At 36.4% G+C, this 21,829-nt stretch overlaps 2 protein-coding genes across 2 annotated transcripts in view; one reads left to right on the top strand and one right to left on the bottom strand.

Moving 5' to 3' along the window:
- Positions 1-21,483, bottom strand: part of LOC109541885 (sodium channel protein 60E) — a 45,048-nt gene extending 23,565 nt beyond the window's left edge. Inside the window, exons 1-18 of the mRNA XM_019910884.2 lie at positions 21,275-21,483; positions 15,971-16,191; positions 15,732-15,915; positions 10,397-10,619; positions 10,198-10,332; positions 3,428-3,714; positions 3,212-3,366; positions 2,998-3,152; positions 2,796-2,937; positions 2,526-2,743; positions 2,291-2,461; positions 2,040-2,233; positions 1,798-1,903; positions 1,578-1,703; positions 1,204-1,527; positions 983-1,151; positions 668-935; positions 296-611 (exon numbers count right to left, since the gene is read on the bottom strand). Coding sequence (XP_019766443.2) covers positions 296-611; positions 668-935; positions 983-1,151; positions 1,204-1,527; positions 1,578-1,703; positions 1,798-1,903; positions 2,040-2,233; positions 2,291-2,461; positions 2,526-2,743; positions 2,796-2,937; positions 2,998-3,152; positions 3,212-3,366; positions 3,428-3,714; positions 10,198-10,332; positions 10,397-10,619; positions 15,732-15,915; positions 15,971-16,191; positions 21,275-21,336 — 3,456 coding nt within the window. The 5' untranslated portion in view covers positions 21,337-21,483. The remainder of the gene's footprint in view (positions 1-295; positions 612-667; positions 936-982; positions 1,152-1,203; positions 1,528-1,577; positions 1,704-1,797; positions 1,904-2,039; positions 2,234-2,290; positions 2,462-2,525; positions 2,744-2,795; positions 2,938-2,997; positions 3,153-3,211; positions 3,367-3,427; positions 3,715-10,197; positions 10,333-10,396; positions 10,620-15,731; positions 15,916-15,970; positions 16,192-21,274) is intronic.
- LOC109541897 lies at positions 16,414-21,185 on the top strand. Its single transcript, XM_019910894.2, has 3 exons — positions 16,414-16,573; positions 16,927-17,230; positions 20,572-21,185. The coding sequence occupies exons 1-3, from the start codon at positions 16,526-16,528 to the stop codon at positions 21,051-21,053; spliced, it is 834 nt and encodes a 277-aa protein (XP_019766453.1). The 5' UTR covers positions 16,414-16,525; the 3' UTR covers positions 21,054-21,185.
- Positions 21,484-21,829: the final 346 nt, after the last annotated feature.

The following is a 21,829-nucleotide window of genomic DNA, read 5'->3' on the forward strand; positions in this document are numbered from 1 at the left end:
TACAATTTTGAGATGGCAGAAGATAGAACCGAGGGCGTGGCTTCGTTATGCACATAGCGAAAAGCTTTTTATGTTAAGCATTAAGTTGTATGAAAAGCTTGGCCAACAAACCGTCAAAGTTTCGAACTTTCAACATCTTCAAGTATTTGTCAACTTCAATTTTCGGGTCTTTTTTGCAACAATTTTTTTTAAAACGTCAACTATTTGAAAGGAAAAAGAGGCAAAAATGTGCACGTAGCTTAATAAACTAGCAACAATCCTACTTTTCAGCAAATTTTCAAAGTCGAATACTTACGAAAACAATTAAAAAATCCAACAGCGTCCAGAAACTGGAAAAGTACTTATTAAACCCCAGGGCGACCCACTTGAAGAACATCTCGATGACGAATATAATGGAAAACGCCAAATTGGTCCAATAGAGCAGCTCCTTCAGTCGGGGATTCTCGTCCAGATGAATGTCCTCAAAGCACAAGGTGACGCTGGACGCAAAAATGAGCACCAAAATAAACCATTCGAAGGTCGAAGTATCCACAATGGCCAAAACTGCTGTCCGGAACTTGGTCCATTTGATCCCCACTTCTGACTCGGAGCATCTGTTCAACCAGGAGCATCTGAAACAGCCATGCAGTCGGCCTGCTCAGAAAAATGCGTTTTATGAGCTTATTACCGGTTGTAGAAAGTAGCCGGGAAGCAATTGGAGGGCACTTTTGGGGGTTTTGGTTTGCCAAACCCCGGAAAGTTGCCCATTCCATCGATAAAGTGCCCTTTCGAGTTTCTCCTGCCTCCTAAAGTCAGCTCATCCACATAAGAAACCAGCGTTTGCCAAGGCTGCAGATTGTCTGCAGCTGCTTGCTTGGTTTTGCCGTCGTCCTCTTTGGATTCCGTCGTGGTGAGCACTTTGTCGCTTTTCGCATCCAGATTAGTGTTTTCTGTGTCTGGAAGAATCCTCAGTAGAATTTAAAAAAATAGCTAATCTGCCTACCTCTGCTGCTGTTTGTGGTGTCCACCCCAGAAGACATGTTTCTGAGCTTTCGCCTTTCGCTTTTGCTGTACTTAGGCGGACTGTCCGTGTCCTTTGAGGATGTGCTGAGAAACAGCGCATAGTGCTGCTGGCTGTAGGAGGAGTCCTTGCCCTTTTCCAGCAGGATGTCCTGGAAGTGTTCCGTGCGAGAAAGTAAAAAACTCAGCTTAGTGTCCACTTACCTGATACTCTGGAATGTCGTAGCTGATGATGGATATCGGGCGGTTCATTGCCTCCTGGTAGCTGCGCTTATCCCGCGGAAACTGCTGGGCCTTCTTGAACTCAGCTGAAGCAAAAAAACAGTCAAGAGCAAAGACAATTTTTCCCAGGGAAAACTTGCCAGCTTTGAAAGCCTCCTCATCGGCATGGCGTTGCATGACTTCCCGTACTATCTGCTCCAAGCGAGAGTTGTTCTCATTCTGGCGCTGTTCCTGTAAGCGCCGCTTCCGTACCAGGTCCCTGATCCTTTGGAAGCTCTGGGTGAGCTTGGACACATCACCCACTTCCTATTAGGGTGGAATTGAGGAGTTTTCTAAACCTGCCTGTCTAAAGTTACCTCTTTTCGATGTCGAAGCTCCTCCGAGTTGAAGCTGTTGAGCAACAGGGCCAAGAACAAGTTCAGCACCATGAAATTGCCCATCACCAACGTGGGCAGGAACACTGCCAGACAAATGCCCGGGCCCTAAACGGTTAGAAGTTTAGATTCAATCTAGTCTGTAGCCAGTGGAAACCGGCGACGCTGAAGTAGTTTGACAATGGAACAGTAGTTAACTTACGTCATAATCTTCTGCCCTCATGCAGTCCCATAACGGTTCAATCCATTCGCCGCACAGGATGCGAAAAATCATCATAAACGAGTGGAAAAAGTCCGTGAAGTTCCACCTGAAATGTATGGTTTCATATCTAGGCTGTGTCATCTGCATTGGGTAAAGTGTTGTATATATGATTACTGGGAGGTAACAGTCACTTAGAGATTGCTCAAGAACTTTAAAGGCCTTCCCAGGTAACTGCTACTCACCTTGGAACAGGATCTGGGTAGAACTTCTCCTCGGTGTAGTCTTTGGAGAACAGTTGCATGCCAATGACGGCGAAAATGTAAATAACAATCACCAGCACAAAAGTGAGATTTCCAAGAGCCCCAATCGAGCTGATGATGATGCTCAGCAGCACTTTCATAGTGATCCAGGATTGCGCCAGTTTAAGCACGCGAAGCTGAAATTGTTCCGTCAACTCTTTCCTTAGCTTCTGGAAAAGTTGTGACACACTTACCAGACGAAGTCCCCTGATAACTGACAGACCGTCGACGAGTTCAAAGATCAGGTCCAGAAGACTGGCGGAGACGATGATTAAGTCGAAAACGTTCCAGCCGCAGTTGAAGAAGTCCTTGCTCAGAGCCATGATTTTCAGGCAGCACTCGAAGGTGAAGATCGACGTGAAGACCTGCAGTAGAGGCATTTAAGGGTGATCCTCAAACACATCCGAGTCCAGTCTGGAGAGTTGGTACCTTATTCCCAATATCCAGAGCCCGCAGCAAAGACTCGCTCATTCCATGATGTTCCATGGCCAGGAACATAGTGTTGAGAACAATGCAAACTGTGATGGCCAGCTCGAATAGAGGGTCTTTGACGATCTGGTAGAGGCCCTGCTGGAACTGCAGCCAGCCCTCATAGTCCACGCAGCATCTTTCGCAGCAGAAGCAGTTCCGGTCTGGAATTTCCTGATCTGGAACATCTGTTAGCATCAGTGGGCCAGGATGGGGATTGGTTGGGCTCACCTGGAACGACGATTTGCGACAGATAGTCGGTTTGGAGCGCAAACAGCTCCGACTTTTTTTTGTTCGAGCCGATACCGTTGCATTTGATCACTTTGATTTGCTTGGGACTCACTGCTACTGTGACTGGAGTCACTTCCAGTCTCTGAAAACATCAAGAAGAATGCACCTGCTGATGTTTTTCCTGAGCAGCAGAGGTAGTTACTCTTAGCGAGGAGTGAGTGTGAGAGGCCACGTCCTCCGATGTGGCATCGCCCTCCTCATGATCATCCCCTACTCCCGAATCATCTAGAGAGGACTGTTTGCCTCCTTCGCTGTTACTGCTGGCTTGCCTGCTTTGCATGCCGCTTTTGGTCGGACCTGAAGTCAGTTTTCCTCAATGAGTAAACATGGAGGAGCTGAAAGTGCGGCGAACCTACCCAGAGGTTTGTTGGGATGAAGCGTGTCTGGATACTTGGGATCCGACAACTGAACATGTTTTTGCGTGGGATATGGAAGCGCCAGCTGTTGAGGTCTTGGAGAGCCGCTGGTTTGACTCTGCCTGGGACTGGGACTGCGACTGGGCGTGACTGATCTGCTCCAGAACCCCAGCCAAAAATCAGCAAATGATGGAAAAAAATCGTTTGATAAATTACCGGCCATTTTTCTTCGGCGACGGTTTAGTGGAGGTCGATTCGTTGTTCTCCGGTTGGCCTCCGCTGGTCTCCAAAATGCCGCTCCCCGTTTCGGACTTCGGATTGGTCGAGTTGCGATTCCGTTTCCGTCTTCGCGTTTTCTTCCGCGTGTAGGACGACAGAAGGACGCCCTTTCGGGCGTCGATCTTTTTGATTTTTTGCCGCGACAGTCGCTTAACGTTCAAATTGGTCGGATCGAAGCTGAACGTTGAGTCCTCCCGATGGTCAACCAGCTCCTTTTTACGTTCCTAAATTATACGCATTAAAACTCTTTGAGCTTTAGAAGCGATAGTGTGGATGGCCTATGATTGGAGCGGCGGTTTAAGGAAAACAACGGCAACTGCAGCATATTTTATGGGACAAGCGGGTCTACATCAATCTATGGTCAGTCAAGAAGCCATAAGAAGAAAAAGCAACTTTTCAAACCAATTATACAAAATATTAAAGCAAAATGCACAATAAATAAAGGTATTAAAAAGCTTTCAAAAGCGTTTTGAGTATATCAACGTGGACCCAAGATGGCACAATGTTTATAGCGACTGCTTTGCCCCCTGAGGTGCAATCTCAGAAAAAAAATAAAAGTGATACTTTTGAGAGCTGTAACTTCTCAACCACTGGGTCGATTTTAGTAACTCGAAGCTTCTTTAGAAGAGAAATACAAATACTTTTCACTGCCGTTTAGAGTAAAACACGATATTTCCAGGATTCCTAGTTGGCGCGTTTTCTAGTAAAAACAGTTTTTTTATTTTTAATGAGTTTCTTTTTAATCTCTTAATTAGTCTATGGGATTGTTTTCTAGAACTACTATGTTTCACTCTATCCGACACTGGAAAATTAAATAAGCCGTTTTGAAGCTACAGAGATTGAAATTTTTAAATTTTTAATGGGGTTTCCAACTCTTATCAAGCTCGCTACGTGAATAATCCTGGGACCAAATTGGTGCAAAACTGACCAAGCGTTCTGACGATGTGACTGAAAATGTCCCTTAATTTGGGAATGTTCGGAGAAACTCGAAAAATATGGAAGAAACTTCATACAAATATGTTTTCTAAAATGCTTCGCCTTCGAAAATTCCATAAATCCCGGATTTCTACAGCGTGAAAATGGGGGCTTTACAAGCGAACATTCCTACTCAACTTAAAGAAAACTCCACACTAAAGCAAGCAACAACGCGAAATTGCTAGGAAATATTGCATAAATGCAAGAAAATCTCAATTGAAGTTCATTTGTTCCAGAAAGAAAAATAAGGCTRAKATAAAAAAGAAATATGGACATTTCCATCAAAAACTTCCAAGTGAACTTTTTCGGAATGCTAAATTTTAGCAGAAAAATGCGGAAAAATCGTACTTTTAAACAGATTTTTCACATCGTAAAAAATATAGCCTAAAAGTTGCCATTTCCATTTATGTGCAAGCTTTCTCTAAAAAAATCGCAACTTCCAAAAAAATCCGTCGTTTATTGCAAATTTTTCCCTGCGTATGGACAGCTAATCGTTCTGAATAGTCTGAAAAAAGCAATAAAATCTCACTACAAACGATTTTTTCACATCGTAAAAATGTACTGGAGTAGTGGACATTCCAATCCAAATCAGGGCTTTCTTTAAAAATTCGTAACTTCCGAACTAATCAAACTTTTAAGGAGAAATTTTCACACAAATCTGCTTTCTAAAAAATCTGAGAGACTTCAAGCTATTTTGTATTTTTTTACATGGTGAAAAATGGCTTTACACGTTGACCATCCCAACCATCTGCATAGTTTCTTTTACAAAATCGTAACTTCTAAACTGAACATTTTGCCGCTTTGTAAAAAGTATCAGTCTGAAAATTCTGTTTCTGAGAAATGTCAGAAAAAACAAAACTGGCTTTTAAATTAATTTTTAATAGCCTGAAAAATCCATAGTTCCAATCCATCTACAGACTTTCTTCCACAAAATTGTCACTTTCGAACTGAAAAATTTCTAAATAGAAAAAGTTCGCATCAAATAGAAGATACATCGATTTAAAAAGTCTGGAAAATATAATAAAATCCCTTTAGAAACTTATTTTTGGTAGCGTAGAAGTATGGCTTTTCAAGTGAACACTCCCAATATGTACATGTTTTCTTTGAAAAATCATAACTTCCCAACTGCGCTGTTCTGGGATACCAAATTTTAAGAGCATACATAAATATTTTCAATCTGGAAACTCAGTAAAATTTATTAAAATCCCACTTGAAACTGATTCTCTTCAGACGAAGTCAAAATTTTCCATCCATCCATCTGCAGGGATTATTTCAAAAAATCGTAACTTTTCAAATGAGCGATTTGCCAATTGAAAATTTTTGCAGTCAATAGAACAATCATCGGTCTAAAACTTTAATTAGTTTTTTTTCTGCGGCAAAAAATGCTGTTTCAAGTGGACTCTTTTCTAATCCTTGTGTGGACTTGCTTTTAACCAATCTATCTCAAGACGTTTTTATACTCAATCGGAATTGCCGAACTAAACCGTTTTCCACTGGAAAATTTTTAGCAGAAGCACTAATCCAAAAGTTTGAAAAAATACTTTAAAATCTATGATTAAATTGAGTTTTCACAGCGAAGCAAATATGACTTCACAAGTGAATATTTCAAATCTTTTGCCTGATTTGATTTAAAAAATTGTAACTTTTGATCTAAACCATGACTTGACATGACTAAACCATTCTAAATTATTGGGCTAAAAACTGTCGAAGATAATATAAAATCTTGCTAAAATCTTATATTTTCCAACGTGGCAAAAATGACTTAGCAACCGAAAATTCCCATTCTTGTAAAGGCTTTTATTTAAAAAATCCTAACTTCCGAACAGACTTTCCGACTACGTAGTCTTGAGAGTGAGTCAATAAAGCACCAAACTAAACGAAAGTCGGAGAAATGTAACAAAATTCGACTTTAAACTGGTTCTTTAACGCCTGAAAAACTCCATAATTCCAATCCATGTGCAAACTTTCTTCGCAAAAACCGTAACTTTCAAACTGATCAATCGCGCATTGGAAAATTTTTCCAGCAAATACAAAAAGCATCGATCTGAAAAGTCTGGGAAACATAATAAAGTCCCCCTTCAAACTTATTTTTTGCAGCATAAAAATATGGATTTTCGAGTGCAATTATGACTTCCAACTATCTACAGGTTTACCTTGAAAAATCATAACTTCCCAATTGAGCGGTTCTCGGATACCAAATTTTAAGTGCGTACAGAAATTATGTCAGTCTCAAAACTGCGTAAAATTCAATAACATGCCACTTGAAACTGATTTTTTTTGACTGAAAAGTCCAAAATTTATAAAAAAGTATACATTCGCATCCAGGTGCAGGGATTCTTTGAAAAAATTCCACTTTTCGAACTGAACCATCTGCCAGTAGACAATTTTCGCAGTGAATAGAACATTTGATCGGTGTAAAATATCAAAAAAACTATAAAATATCACTTTGTCACAAGTGGGCTCTCTTCTATTCCCTGTGTGGGCTTGCTTTTAAAAAATCGTAACTTCCGAACAACTATGTCTCGATGGGACGTTTTCACAGCAATTAGAAGAAGGGACAGTCTGCAAAATGTGTTACCAAAACTTAATAAAATCACAATTCAAAATGGTGATCTACACCGTCAAACATTGGATTTGCATGTGAACGATCCAATCCATCTAAAGGCGTTTTTATAAACAATCATAATTGCCGAACTAAACCATCTTCCACTGGGACATTTTCACCACAAATAGAAAACGCATTTATGCAAAAGCTTGAAAAAATACTATAAAATCCCTTTTCAAATTGAGTCTTCACAGCAAAGCAAATATGGCTTTACAAGTGAACATTCCAAATCTTTTGCAGGCTTTCTTTAAACAATTTCCGATCTAAACCATGTTTCGATGGGAAATTTTCACAGCAAATAGCAAAATGGTTGGTCTAAAAAGTGTGTAACAATAAAAACCCACTAAAACAAACGAAAGTTAGAGAAATGTAACAAAATTCGACTTAAAACTGATTTTTCAATGCCTAAAAAACTATCGATCCAATCCATCTGCAGAGGTTCTTTGCAAAAACCGTAAAAATCTTCCCTCCCGAGCGGTTGTCTGCTAAAAAATGTCAAGAGCATTCAGAAAAAGTGCCAATCTGCAAGCTTCGTAACATCGATCTGAGAATTCGAAGTAAAGTAATAAAATATTACTGTAACTTATTTTTCGATGCGGTAAAAAATGCATTTACAAGTGGGCTCTATTCTATTCCATGCGTCAGTTAACTTTAAAAAATCGGATCTTCCGAACTGAACCGTGTTTCGACCGAAACTTCTCACAGCAAATAGAAGAAGTCATGAAAATCTATTAAACCCAATAAAATCGCGCTTTAAAATGATTGTCTGCAGCGTGAAAAATTGGCTTTGTAAGTGAACGATCCAATCTATCTACAGCCGTTCTTATAAACAATCGTAATTCACACGATCTAAACCGTGTTCCACTGGAAAATTTTCACAACAAATAGAAAAAGCATTGGTTTAAAAAGCATCGGTCTAAAACATGTTATAAAATTCCAATTCACATTAAATTTGATTGATACAAAATCTAACAAAGTATAAACTTTTCGTGGTGTTTTATTTCAGTATCTCGCAAAAAAATCGATTTTCTATTTTTTAAATTAATAAATGATCACAAAATTCTAGCAAACTCCTTGTCGCTTTTCTTCAAAAATACCAGGAGTCTTCTGAATAGCTTGCCAAGAATGCAGCACCTTGTAAAAGGAAGGATTCCATGTTCATATGAACTTTTTCCGTATTTTGTTTAGTGAAATATTTTCTAGGCCCCTACAACTCTGGAACACCCTGTACCAGTACAACGTTAATCAATTTTCAGATTAGTACCAGCCCAATTTTTCATCTGGAATTTTTCCCCATGTGCTTTTTGCTGTTTTCTTGTATTTTTCTGGTGCATTAAATGCTAGATTTTCAGCCCCTTAAAAAATCTACACCCAACAATTGCATATAGTTTCATTGAACAAGCTTACGTAGTAGATTTAAAGGTTCACGAGCCAATAAAATAAGGTCGAATTGAACATTAAAATATAAATTATTAAATATTCAGCACATCGACCTAGGAAAAATTCAATGCATCTTTAGAATATTTGCTTCAACGTATTTTCCTGAAAAAACTTTGTTTTTTTGGGCTAAATTCTGCTTTCTGCCTGAATATATTTTACCAAATAAATACGCTTTACAACAGTCAGTCATTTTTGAAAATGTGTGCTATTTGTCACATCTAAATATGTGACTTAAATATATCTATTTGATTTTTGCAATATTTGTTAGAATATTTATTTTCTATATTTTCGTCAATTTTTCCTTTAGTTTATCACAGTAAATTAAGCACTTTCATCTTAAAACACCATCAAACAGCCAATCAAACCAGATTTAAATTAAACTTGAAACAAAAATTCAGCAAAAATTTTAAACGTTTTATTTTCRYCTCATTTTACATCCTCCATATGAAATTTGGGTCGTAACTCTTTCTAAAGCTTCTTAACAGTTTCACCTTTYTTATCCATTTAATTTTTGAATTTTAGTTGTCGTTGGCAATGAATATCTGCGAATTTTGTTCAATACTTTTTCGATATATTTTTTTTTYAAATTCACTTTTATTCGTTCTCAACAATTTGCTGATTAATTTTTGGGTATAATGGTAATTACAAATCCGCTTTTTTTTAAACAGAAATTTATCTGCAAGAAAATTTMTAACTAAACTAAGTAAAAATTAGAGAACTAAGGAAAAAGAATAGACTCATTATAGAAAATTTATACAGAAACGTGATAATGGACAACCAAAAGAGAGAGAATCAATAGAGGGTCTGAGGCCATAACAAAAGTTATAGGAATATAAAAGTACTAATGACGAAATCCTACACGCTAAGAAATGAATATTTTTGGTTACCGCAACTAAAATTCAAACTAATCTGAAATATTTTAAAAATATTTATAAAGAAAACCAGTAGATGAATGTGCAGAACAAACCAAAATTGCAGTAATTACAGTTAATTTAAACGAAAATACAAATAAGCAGAGTCATGGATAAAATGACTATCAAAGCACTTGAAGCAAAGAATAATAGTTGAATAAAGTTCTAAGAGAGAATAGACTAAAGTATACTTGCAGAAAAGAAAAATATCAAGGGTTAAATAGGAAAATTAGTTGGAAAAAATAAAAACTAAATATTGGGAGAAGCAGAATTTAAAGAACATACATTAAATGAATTTAATTTTTAATTGTTACATACTTAGCTCCCTACAAAAATGTATCTCTCAGGAACTCATGGAACTCTTAGAACGCTTCAAAAATAAAATAGAAATTTTTGCTCGCTCATGAAGCAAGTTAAGAACAAAGTCTGAACTCGATTTTATTTGATAAGATGCAAATTATTTTTGTATGAAATGCAGAGAGAAAATATGCTAGAAATTTCACGAAAAATGTTGTTAGCTTTTGTGGTTTTTTAGAAATTCTATCTAATTTTCGTCGCTGTAACTGACGAAAACTATTTCTTCCTTCACTGTCACAAAACAAACAATTCAACTAATTAAAAACTCCATAGTTTATGTGGAAAGTCTGAAGACAACTAGGAGGCAAAACTCATAAAAAAGACGTAAATCAAGCTATAAAATACAGCTATTTAAAAATATGGTTTGAAAATCCGCCACAGTACCGTGCGAGCAAATAGTAAAATAACTTAATACGTACCTCCTGGGTTATTTCCGCCTCTTCCTCGTAGGCAAGAGCCACCACAGCCAGCATTAGATTAATTAAGTAGAAAGAGCCGAAAAAAACGACTACAGTAAAAAATGATACGCTTATTGGACCGCACGATGCCAAAACCTGCGAACAAAAAAACACATGCCGATGACACAGCCCTAATGGCAACCGGGCAAGGTGAACAGACCATATTGTAGACGTTCTCCCAATAGTCGAGGGTGATTAACTGGAAAGTGGTCAGCATGGACCAGAGGAAATTGTCGAAACTCGTGTAGCCATGGTTGGGGTTCTCGCCAACACACAGGCAGGTGTGTGTGATTGGACAATGTCTGGATCCAGTCACATTTCCACACAAGATTGGCTCTTCGGTTTCATTGCGTCTGAGCCAATTTTCGGAATTTCGCGTCCAACTGGAACAGGCAGAAAATTTCATATTTATTCGATCAACTTGTCGACTTCCCGATGATTTCGCGCGTTTGATTTAAGCGATCCAGACAGCCAAAGGGAACGCAAATAAAAGCTCCCCGGTCCATTAGGCGCTCTATTCTTTGACTGGTTGTTGGTATCATCTCGATTAGTCGCTTCGTCAGCTTTGCCCGGGTGATTGATAAACATGGAAAGTGATTTGTTGCTCTAAGTTGAGAGTCTCTGAGTTAAAAACGGAAAAAGTAGCGGTTTGTTTGAAGTTTCTGGTGTAAAGTTGGTAAAAACGAAACCGGAACCAGAAGTATTTTTGCATTAGCAACACATTGATGTGTGCTCAGACTTAATGAGCGAGCGGTAAAAACGGTTTCAAGGATCACTTTTTATCAAAGAAACGTTTAAACATCATGAAGAAGTTACGGAAAAAATCAACAAAACAAGAATTTAAAAGTGTGGCCATTTATTTACCACCGGGATATTCTCCAAATCGAAAGAAGTGGACTACAATTGAGTGCAGCGAATAATCGATGTAATAGAAAAGTCTGGGCTTTTTGACAAAGTACGCATGAAATCCTAGTTTATAAACTAAATGAAATGGTTTCTCAAAAAATTGACTGAAAAAACGTGCAGTCAGGAATTTTAATTCTTAGGGTTCAACAGATAGCATTTGCAACTCATAAAACGACTATTTTTCTAATGGAAACATTATTTTAATTCAATTTTGAATTCTCAGGTAAATCTTAATTAATTTTGGTTACGAAAAATATGAACGAAAATTGGAAGGTTTTTTAGTTATTCGGCTTTAACGATAAAATTTCGCATTTTCATGTCGTTGATCAATCCAAAATTTCTCCTCTGTCCACAAACTTTAGCTTGCAGAAATAAACCAGATAATCGAACAAAACTGTGCACAATTCAATAAAATTACCTGATGATTACGTAAGATCGAAACTTGTGCAAGAGATTCTTGCTCTCCCTATAAAATGCTCAGAAACGTTAGCCTTTGTCTATACTGGCTCTTGAGAAGAAAATTAAAATCAAATTTAAATTTGAAAAAGCCATAAAATTGCCTGATGATGACGTGATTTCGAAACTTTTCCAAGTTTTAGAAGAGTGTTTGCGCGACAAAACGCACGTAAAAGTGACTTTGAAGCGTCTCCATTTCCCGTAAATGTAAATGGTGGAAATTGGTTCTATAGAAAATGAGCTTAAAAATCAAACATCATTTTTACAAAAAAATAGAAAAATCGCCTGATGATGACATACAATCGAGAATTTTTGTCTATTAAAGTCAACTTTCTTTACAAAGCTCGGAGAAAATTCAGCAGTTTTTGAGGAAATGAATGCAATGAATTTAGAATTTATTTCCTAAAAATAAGTTCTGGGTTATAAAAAAATCTACAAAAATGCCAGACGATGGCGGCAAATAGAAACCTTAACATTTAGCGAAGCGACTTTTTCCGAAAAATGCTAACGAAAATAAGATGTGCCTTCAGTGGTTTCCTGATAAAGAAAAGTGGACCTTTGGATTACAGAAACAAACGAGAAATTCCAACGCAACTTTGAAAAATTGTATGAAATTAACTGATGAAGATTTAAAATCAGAAATTTTGTCAACGGTTGGAATAGGGTTTTCTCTGAACAAGATGGACAAACATCAGAATATATCTTCACCAGGTCGGTAGAAAGAAAATGTTCAACCTTGACCTACGCAAATACAGAAAAAATCGGGCTAAAATGTGAAATATTCCAAAAAACTGCCTCATGATAACGTATATTTGAAACTACTAGAGCGTATAAACGCGTTTTTGACATAAAAAAAAACTAAGTTCACTGATTTCTCAGAAAAAAACCGCCAATCTTTGGCCTGCAAAATGATTTCTGGCAGATCAGAAAATCGAGCAAAAATTTGCAATATTCAGTAAAATTTCCTGATGATTACATTAGACCGAAACTTGAGCAACTTAAATAACAAAGTTTTTCCCATAAAATCCTGGAAAACGTCGGTGTTTTCAACAGGTACAGCAACAAACGAGAACATCGATTTTAAATTTGAAAAATCCCTAAAAATTACCGGATGATGACGTGATTTCAAAACTTTTCCAGATTTTAGAAAAGTGTTTGCGCAACAAAACACACATGAAAGTGACTTTGAAACGTCTCCATTTCCCGGGAAAGTAAATGGTCAAAATTAGTTCTTTAGGAAAACAAGCAAAAACTTAAACCTAATTTTTACAAAAAAATTTGCAAAAATGGCCTGTTGATGACAGACAATCGAAACTTTTTCGTGTATTAAACGGCAACCTCCTGCAAAGAGTGCCTGTTTTCCTCTAAACTAGGCAAACAAATGTCAGAATATATCTTTGCCAGTTAGGTAGAAAGAAAATGTGAAACTTGGAGCTACGGAAATACAGAAAAAATTGAGATAAAATGTGAAAAATTCCAAAACACTGCCTGATGATGACGGACATTCGAAACTCCACGAGCGTATAAACGTGTTTTTAACATAAAAATACTGACGGAAGTCAGAACTGAGGCTCACTGATCTCTCACCAAAAAAACCGTCAAATTTTGGCCTGCAGAAATAAACCAGAAAATCGAACAAAATTTGCAGAATTCGATAAAATTCGCTGATGACTCGGTTAGACCAAAACTTCAGTACCTTAAAGAAAAGAGTTTTCACTATAAAATGCTGGAAAACGTGGGCCTTAGTCTTTACTGGTTCCTGAGAAAAAAAGGTTTAAACTGCACGCACAGCAACAAAAAAGGAAATTGAATTTAAATTTGAAAAATCACATAAAATTGCCTTATGATGACGTGAATTCGAAACTTTTCCAACTTTAAAAAGTGATTGCTCAACAAAACGCAGTTCAAAGTGACTTTGGAAGGTCTCCATTTCCCGAGAAAGTAAATGATCGAAATTGGTTCTACAGAAAACAAGCTAAAAATCAAACATCATTTTTACAAAAAAATTGAAAAATCGCCTGACGATGACATACAATCGAAAAATTTTTGTCTATTAAAAGACAACTTCCGTGACAAACCTCGGAGCAAATCGAGCAGTTTTTGCGGAAATTAATGCCGAATTTAGTGTTTTCAAAACATCTCTCAAAAGCAATTTTGAGTTATAAAAAATCTGCAAGAGTGCCTGATGATGCCGGAAAATCGCAACATTAATATTTGGACAAGTTACTTGCTTAACTGCTAACAAAGATAAGATGCATCTTGCGTGGTTTCCTGCGAAGAAAAAGAAACTTTTATTGCGGAAGCAAACGAGAAAATCAAACGGAAGTTTTAAAAATTCTATTAAATTATTTGATGCTGTTGATTTAATTGAGAAACTTTATCGACGTATGGAAGAGGTTTTTCTCTAAACAAGACTGACAAATGTCAGAATATGTCCTTACCAGTTTGGTAGAAAAAAAATGTAAAACTTTAACCTACGGAAATACAGAACAAAATTGAGCTAAAATGAGAAAATTTCCAAAAAACTGCCTGACGATGACGTATATTCGAAACTCCTAGAGCGTATAAACGCGTTTTTGACATAAAAAATGTTGACGGAAGTCGTCCGAACTGAAGTTCACTGAGTTCTCAGAAGAAAAACTTGAATCTTTGGCCTGCAGAAATAAACTAGAAAGTCGAACAAAAATTTCAAAATTTAATTAAATTTGCTGATGATGACATTAGATCGAAAATTGACCAGCTTAAGGAAGAGAGTTTCCTCTATGAAATGCTGAAAAATTTCGGCCTTAGTCTTTACTGGTTCCTGAGAAAACAATGTTTAAACCGGACGTACAGCAATAAACGAAAATATCGAATTTAAATATGAAAAATCCCATAAAATTGCCTGATGATCACGTAATTTTGAAACTTTTTCAACTTTAAAAAGTGTTTGCCCAACAAAACGCAGTTCAAAGTGACTTTGGAAGGTCTCCATTTCCCGAGAAAGTAAATGGTCAAAATTGATTCTTTAGAAAAACAAGCTTAAAAATCAAACATCATTTTTACAAAAAAATTAGAAAAATTGCCTATTAAAAGACAACTACCTTCACAAAGCGCGGAGAAAATCTAGCAGTTTTCGTCGAAATTAATGCTGAATTGAAAGTTTCATTGAAAGATGAACCCAGAAACAGAGACAACTCTTGCCTCTGCCAGGAAATTCAAAAACCAATCGATCAAGAAGGGCGATCATCCAATGATTCAAAAATTAAAATCGAACATAAAATAAATAAATCAAAGGAAAAATACAGACCGTATAAACGGACTATCCGCGTCGCAGTGAAGAAGTATCCAAATTGCAAAGAAACAGAAATGAGGATATGAGACAAAGTGCAGACTCACACTGAACAGTTCTGGAAAAGGTTGAAAGGAGAGGACTGAAATCGTTTGGACATATGTTGAGGATGGATGAACAAAAATTGCCCCTAGAAGTGTGCAAATGGCACCCAGCAGGACGGAGGAAGAGAGGAAGACCCAGAATATTATGGAATGAGGGCTTCTCACACGAGAGAAGCAATGCGAACATTTGCATTGCTTTTTTTCACCCTGCAGGAACTTTATTAGCATGACTTTTTTTTCAAAAACAGTTGCTGACTGAGAAATAATTGGACTAGAAAAGGCTTCAAACAGAAATAAAATAGCTCATAACAGTCAAAAGTTATCCAGTCCCAAAATTAGGGTAAACTTGATCGTCGAACGATTTTTGTGTTGAACAGTTTAGTACTAGTCCTTTCTTCTGGAAACTTTCAAAAGTTTGCGTCTAAAGACTGGGGAGAAATTCGAATTTTCATGGTCGTTAAAGCCTAGTAACCAAAAAACTATCCGATTTTGGTCCAATTGTCGAATTATTTTACTGTTGTTGATATTTAATGACTTGTTTTTTGTATTTTACTAGGCTACTGATAGCAACCCATATTCTAAGGGCCCGGGTATCTAACAGCTATTGTTCCAAAACCAGAAGGTTTGTTTTTTAACGATTAAATTTACTAGATTTCCACCCTTAATTAGCTAATCTTATAAAATTGCTAACACTGAGCAAATGATCATCGCGACCTTAGCAGATCAGGATGGCCATCATAAGCGTACGCAACACTTACTTGAACCAGTCTTCGTATGTAGCATTATTGTCATCCATCTTCAGGACGCATTTGTTGCGTAACTCGCCCTTGTACACCTGCAAGGCGAATAGGGCGAAAACCATCAAGCAAAAGATGGTCAGCGTCATTACTTCGGCCAACTGTTTGAACGAGTGCAGCAGGGCATTGATGATCGTTTTAAGGCCTGCAACAGGCAGAATGTGAGCCTGAGTGAGTTGAATACGATGAGTCGAACTCACCTGGTAATATTGATATCGTTTTCAAGGCACGTAAGACCCTGAAGGTTCTAAGGCCGGCCAAATTGGCACCCTCCACGCCAATAGTGGCGTACCCGCTGGTAATCACCACAAAGTCCAGCCAGTTCCACGGGTTCCGCAGATATGTGTACTTGTTCAAAATAAACCCTTTTGCTATGGTTTTTATTATCATTTCGAGCGTATATATGGCTAAAAAAATATACCTGGAACAAGGGGAAAATCAGCAAAAAACGATTCGGGTGTTTTGGTGAGGAGCCATGGTTCGGTTCTTGCATGTTCAATCAAGGAAATTATCGGGCTGGTTTCCAATAAGTTCCTGGGTGAGCAGCAGTTTGCTTGCAAAAAAACAATTTAAATCCAACTATTTCAAATTCAAACTGGCATATTTCACGCATGGGACTTTTTGTAAAACATTTTCGACAAGCGACTGCTCGTCGATTCGTTCTGGTCTCAGTTTGCGTTCGTGTGTAAGTTGTATGTGTAGGTGTTTTTCAATTTTTTTGTTTGCGTGTTTTGTGTTTGTTCTACGCTGATAATATGGCATCTGGTTTAGGTGCACTGAGAAAACAGCGGAAACCGATGACGGTAAGTCCAAGTTACTGTTTGAAATGCCGGATTTTCATTTTGGGCCACTGAGTTCCCCTGAACCTTTCAGTCTAGCGTTCAGTGCCACACTCATTGCCCTGAAAGCAACTGAAATTTTAAAAATTACCCTGTATTACCAAGAGTTCTTTTTCTGTCGAAAACCATCAGCAAATCGGACGCAGCCAGAAGAAATGCAATATTGCCAAGCACAAAAAAATCTGTCAATTGAACCCACCAAAATTTGTGCTAAAAGTGAATCCAGCTACAAGAATGGTACACGGTGGCCCAAATTGAAAAACGGAAGAAACATTTTGGTTGACTCAGAATATGAGCAAGTAAATTATTTTTTTAAGGTGGGCGAATTATCAAAATGGCTTGGTGAACAGATTAGCAAACTGCCCAGCATGCCCGAACGACCTTTCTGCTTCAACCTGTTTTATCCATTTGATGGATATTTCACATCCCCTTTTTTTCCTGGAGAAACGGTCACCAGCTTCGGCCGTCTCCTTTCGGAAAAAGACATCACAGATCAGCTGAGCAGGCTGAATATCGCGCAGTCAGAGCTCAAGAGCTTACTGCAAAAGCAGCTAAAGGAAAAGTATTTATTTCATCGCGGCGACATCTATTTGCAAAGCGAACGTCTCTACATTACAACTTGTGAGTATTTGAAACTGTTGATCACTTCTAAGCCTTTTTTCTTTGGTATTTTACCTTCTAAAATGACACAATTGCTTTAGTTTGTTGCTTTAATGGTCTTGCAGTTTTTTATATGTGAAATTTACCACATTGGCAAGGAATTTTGTAAATTATGTTTTCGGTTTTTCCAATTTTGCATGAGAAGTTCTCTTATTCATTTTGTTACCTTCATTTTGATTTTGTTTTAACTTTGGATTTCCAATATCTTCAAAATATTTATCAATATTTTTTTTATAATAACTTCTTTTATGAATTTGTTTTCTTTTGTAAATTTAGATTTATTAGAAATTATTTCGTTCTGTCATTGAAACTTTTTCAATTAATTTTGAATCCATTGTCGAGTGAGTTTTACATTCCAATATCTATTTGGATGTTTTCTATAAACCAAAGTTTCGAGCTTGTCTAAATTTTCTTAATTATTATATCAAGAAAGGGAATTTGGTTGTTTTTTTTTCAACAGTGAATTTATGTGTTGAAAGCACGGCGATTCCAACAATTTATTATATATGGTTCAAAATTCAATGATTATGTTAATACTTATTTTTGTGCGTTCCTCAAGATTAGCGATACTGGATTTTGAGATTTGGATTTATTTCTAGCCTTACAATTTTTCTAAAGATGTGCAGAATTTTTAACAATTGAAGTAGTTCTGTTTGTTATCAGAGGATGGACTTAAAATATTTAAGAGATTTGGCTAAAGAATTTTAATGGAAATTTATAATAATAACTAACTATTGGTCGTAAAGGAATATTTATTTTATAAATTTTTGGAAAAATGTGGCATTCCACTTTTGTGTGGTTTCTATTTCCATTTATCGTAATCTGTAAATTCGGGTTTAAATTTTTTGATATTGATATAAATTTGTAATAAAAATATTTTTTTGATCGTAGATATCGAAAATGTTGATTTTTTTTGCTCCTTTGAGCTTACGTTTTGTTTCATTTTGAAATATTTTCCTAAAATTATTTTTGATTTTATGCGAAATTATTTTTGTTATGCTTCTGGAAAATTTCCAGCCGCTTCTTCGACACTCGACATAAAGTCAAACCTTTGGATTATTTTTGATGCATGTAACAAAGTTAAACCTTTGAAAAAATGTCTTTCCACACCAGCTAATGGTTTATTAGATAAATTGATAATTCTTTTATCCAAAATTGGTTTGTTGTTCATATTACAGATGTCTTCATTAACATTTTCGCTGAATAATTTTTCAAATTTATGTTATGACTTATTTGTGCTATTGTGCTTTTGTTTTGTGTAACTTCGAAAGCGCTTTCGAAAAGTAATTTTGATCTTATACGAGATTCTCCTTGTTGTCCTTCTGGTAAATCTTGAGATGCTTCTAATACACTAGAAATAAAGTCAAACTTTTGAACGTTTTTTTGGTACAACTGAAAAATTTAAACCTTTAGAAAGAACAATTTTTTTCACGCCACTTAAAGGTTTATTAGAAAAATTGATAATTGTTTTCTTCAGAATTTGTTTGTTTTTCATACTAGAGATTTCATCATTGACTTTTTTGCCGAGCAAATTTTAAAATTTATTATTTTGACTTTTTTATTCGAAAACCATCCTTTTTGATAGGTGTTATTATCTCAATTTCATACAAGATTAAAGTCGTTAAAATATATTTTGTTTCGTAAATATCTCTTAGTAAGATTAATTTTGTTTTCAGTTTTAATTTAATTTAACCTATGAAAGTGCATTATTTCTTTAACTTAAGCTTTAAGATTTTGGTTGTTTCGGTTCGTCTTTACTTTTTCGTTCTATTCAGCTTATGTTTTGTTTAATTTCGTAAGCTTTTCCCAAAAGTATTTTTGATGTTCAATGAAATTCTTCCGTTGTCCTTCTGGTAAATTTTGAGTTGTTTCTCCTACACTTTTAGAAGTCGTTTAAATATATTTTGTTTGGTAAATCTCTGTTTGCAACATTTTTTGTTTTCCGGTTTAATTTAATTTAACCTGTGAAATTAAATTATTTATCTAACCTATGTTTTCCTTGGTCTTTTCAAGATTTTTGTTGTTTCTGTTGGTTTTCCTTTTTGTTTTCTAGAGCTTATGTTTTGTTTAATTTCGAAAGATTTTCGTAAAATAATTTTTGATTTTATACAAAATGCTTCCTGTTGTCCTTTTTTGAGTTGCTTCGTCTTCTCTATAAATAAAGTCAAACTTTTGAACGTTTTTTGGTACAAGTGAAAAATTTAAACCTATAGAAAAAACAAGTAGTTTTTTCTGGCCATTTAAGGGTTTAATAGGTAAATTGATGTGTTTTGTCCAGAATTTGTTTGTTTTCATATTAGGGGTTTTTTCATTGACTTTTTGCCGAGCAATTTTTCAAATTAATTGTTTTGACTTTTTTTTGAAAACCAATATTTTTCTGTCCTATTGAGATTATAATATATTAAATTTCGAAAGCTTTTCCTAAAGTTATTTTTGTTCTGATTCGACATTCCTCCTGTTGTCCTTCTGGTAAATTTTGAGTTGCGTTTTCGAAATGTTTAACCTTTTGAAAGAATAAGTTGTTTGGCGTCAGTTAATAATTTCTCCAGAATTTAATTGTTTTTCATGTTAGAGATTTTTTTACTGAGTCTTTGCTGTTCTTCCCTGTTCTTAAGCTTATCTGCTGTTTCTTCTGTTTCTGTTTGCTGATTTTTCGTCTCTTCGTTTGTCGTTGTTGCTGGTGTTTGCACTTGTATTTCTTCTTCCTCTTGGTTATAACAGGAATTTGAGTAGTTTGCCCATGTTTGTTCTTCCACATGTTTTGGGTCGATAAATTCCCACTTATCCGTTCTTTGCCCTGTAATCATATGCCATATTTCATCCCGAGACCCATAAAAATCATGTCCAATTTCTTTTGTGCACTTTTCAAATTGTTCTCTTTTAAATCTTCCAATCTAAAGCGTGCATTTTCTTCCGCATTCTCTTGCAACTGGTTAAAAGCACGATGTGTGCACTCCTATACTGGAGGAACGTGTTTGGAGGGCCATTCTTCTTTAATTTCTGCTGAGAACCAGGGGACTGGTTTTGTAATGCCTTGTCTTTCCCCATTGCTTTGGTTTGTTCCAGCGAACTTCTATGTTATCATTGTGTTATAGTACTAGTAAATTGTGTGAAAAATAAGCAAAATTTGAAGCAAAATGCCCGAGAAGAAAAACGTTATGGAAAACTTTTGTTGCCACTGAAACCCGATTCAATAAGAAAAGATTTGCTTAAGCTTCTTGAAGGAAAGAAGAACTTGTTTGAGTCAACCCAAACGTCTTTAGTGTCGATATAATTGGACTGAATCAATGTTTGTTTCACAGGCATCCGCAAGTGTGTGTTGATAGAGGCACTCCACAAGAAAACATATTTGATTGAACGTCCTATTCGCCCAGTAGGGCCTGTTTTCTACCTAACGATTGAGCAGCTTCGCTGGACTAGTAAAGAGACAGATCGATCCCGAGCGGTCGGTTGCGTTCTTTATTACCGGACCAACGTGTATTGTACCGCCCTTCAAATCCACGATGACGAAAAAGTACCGACCTTCATTGGACCGTACATTTTCAAAGATGCGCCGGCTGATTTTCAAGTAACCGTCAAATTTTTCATGATGACCTTTGATAATGGTGAGGAGAAGGAGTTTGCCGAGTTTTTGGAGAAAAAAACGCCGCCAATTATGACGCAGGTGGGATTCGCCATAGTCGACCTGGCTGCACTGAACCAGGGCTTTACCAGTTTTTCCAAAGTCGTTGGGAATTTTCTGCCCAATGCGCTGCTGATTAAAGGCAATTATGAGGCAAAATAACCAGAAATGTGAAGATACTAATTAGGTGTTTTTCAAATGAGGCGCTATTTCACCGTACTTCGACGAGTTGCGTTTCTTTTCCTAATAGTACCTGATGTAACTATTTGAGCAAAAAAAGTGCATTTGATAGCATTCGTTGTGTATTTTGCAATTTTTCCATGGCATCCTTACCAAAACCGCTGTTCAGTCCCAGTCAAGCCACTGTTAGTCTGCTTACTTACTCTGCTTCATCAATTGTTTCGGTCATGGCGAGGAAGACACAGTTGAGCAATATGGTGGCCATAACCAGATAATCGAAGTACTGATTTGTGCTTAGGTATATACAAATTTTTCGTATCGAATTAAAGGGACTAAATATAAAAATCGAGTCGGTCGCTGTGAATCGGTGAATGTAGTTTTTCCGGAACCGCTTCGAAACCACGCAAAATGTCTGAAACAAAGAACCATTCGTTAGAGCGAATTAGTAGCCCGTTTCATTCATTTGTCTTAGACTAGGTAAGAACATTCCTTATATTTCTAACTTTTGCTAACTATCAGGCAACAATGTTTCGTTTTTATAAAAAGCGTATTTGGAAACTTTTGAAACGTTCACTTTTAGCCTGGACATTAAGAAACTAGGAAAATAGCCACTAAATGCAAGACAAAATTGTCACAAACTTCAAAAATTAAACAGTAAAAGACGCTTATTTAGGTCTGTGGGTTTTTATAATAATAATAATAATAATATCTGTATTAATAGCTGTTGCTAGCAAATAAATACAATTTTCAAACATTTA

This window comes from Dendroctonus ponderosae, unplaced genomic scaffold (assembly GCF_020466585.1).
Source record: "Dendroctonus ponderosae isolate FM_Combo_2020 unplaced genomic scaffold, Dpon_F_20191213v2 Dpon_F_20191213_10, whole genome shotgun sequence".
In the NCBI taxonomy this organism is placed as follows: domain Eukaryota; kingdom Metazoa; phylum Arthropoda; class Insecta; order Coleoptera; family Curculionidae; genus Dendroctonus; species Dendroctonus ponderosae.

What these genes read in the sequence shown, in the direction of transcription:
- LOC109541897 (XM_019910894.2), top strand. Translation starts at nt 16,526, where the DNA reads ATGGCATCTGGTTTAGGTGCACTGAGAAAACAGCGGAAACCGATGACG. An exon ending in AACAGCGGAAACCGATGACG is followed by an intron (nt 16,574 to 16,926) that starts GTAAGTCCAAGT and finishes TATTTTTTTAAG; the next exon opens with GTGGGCGAATTATCAAAATG. An exon ending in ACGTCTCTACATTACAACTT is followed by an intron (nt 17,231 to 20,571) that starts GTGAGTATTTGA and finishes TTTGTTTCACAG; the next exon opens with GCATCCGCAAGTGTGTGTTG.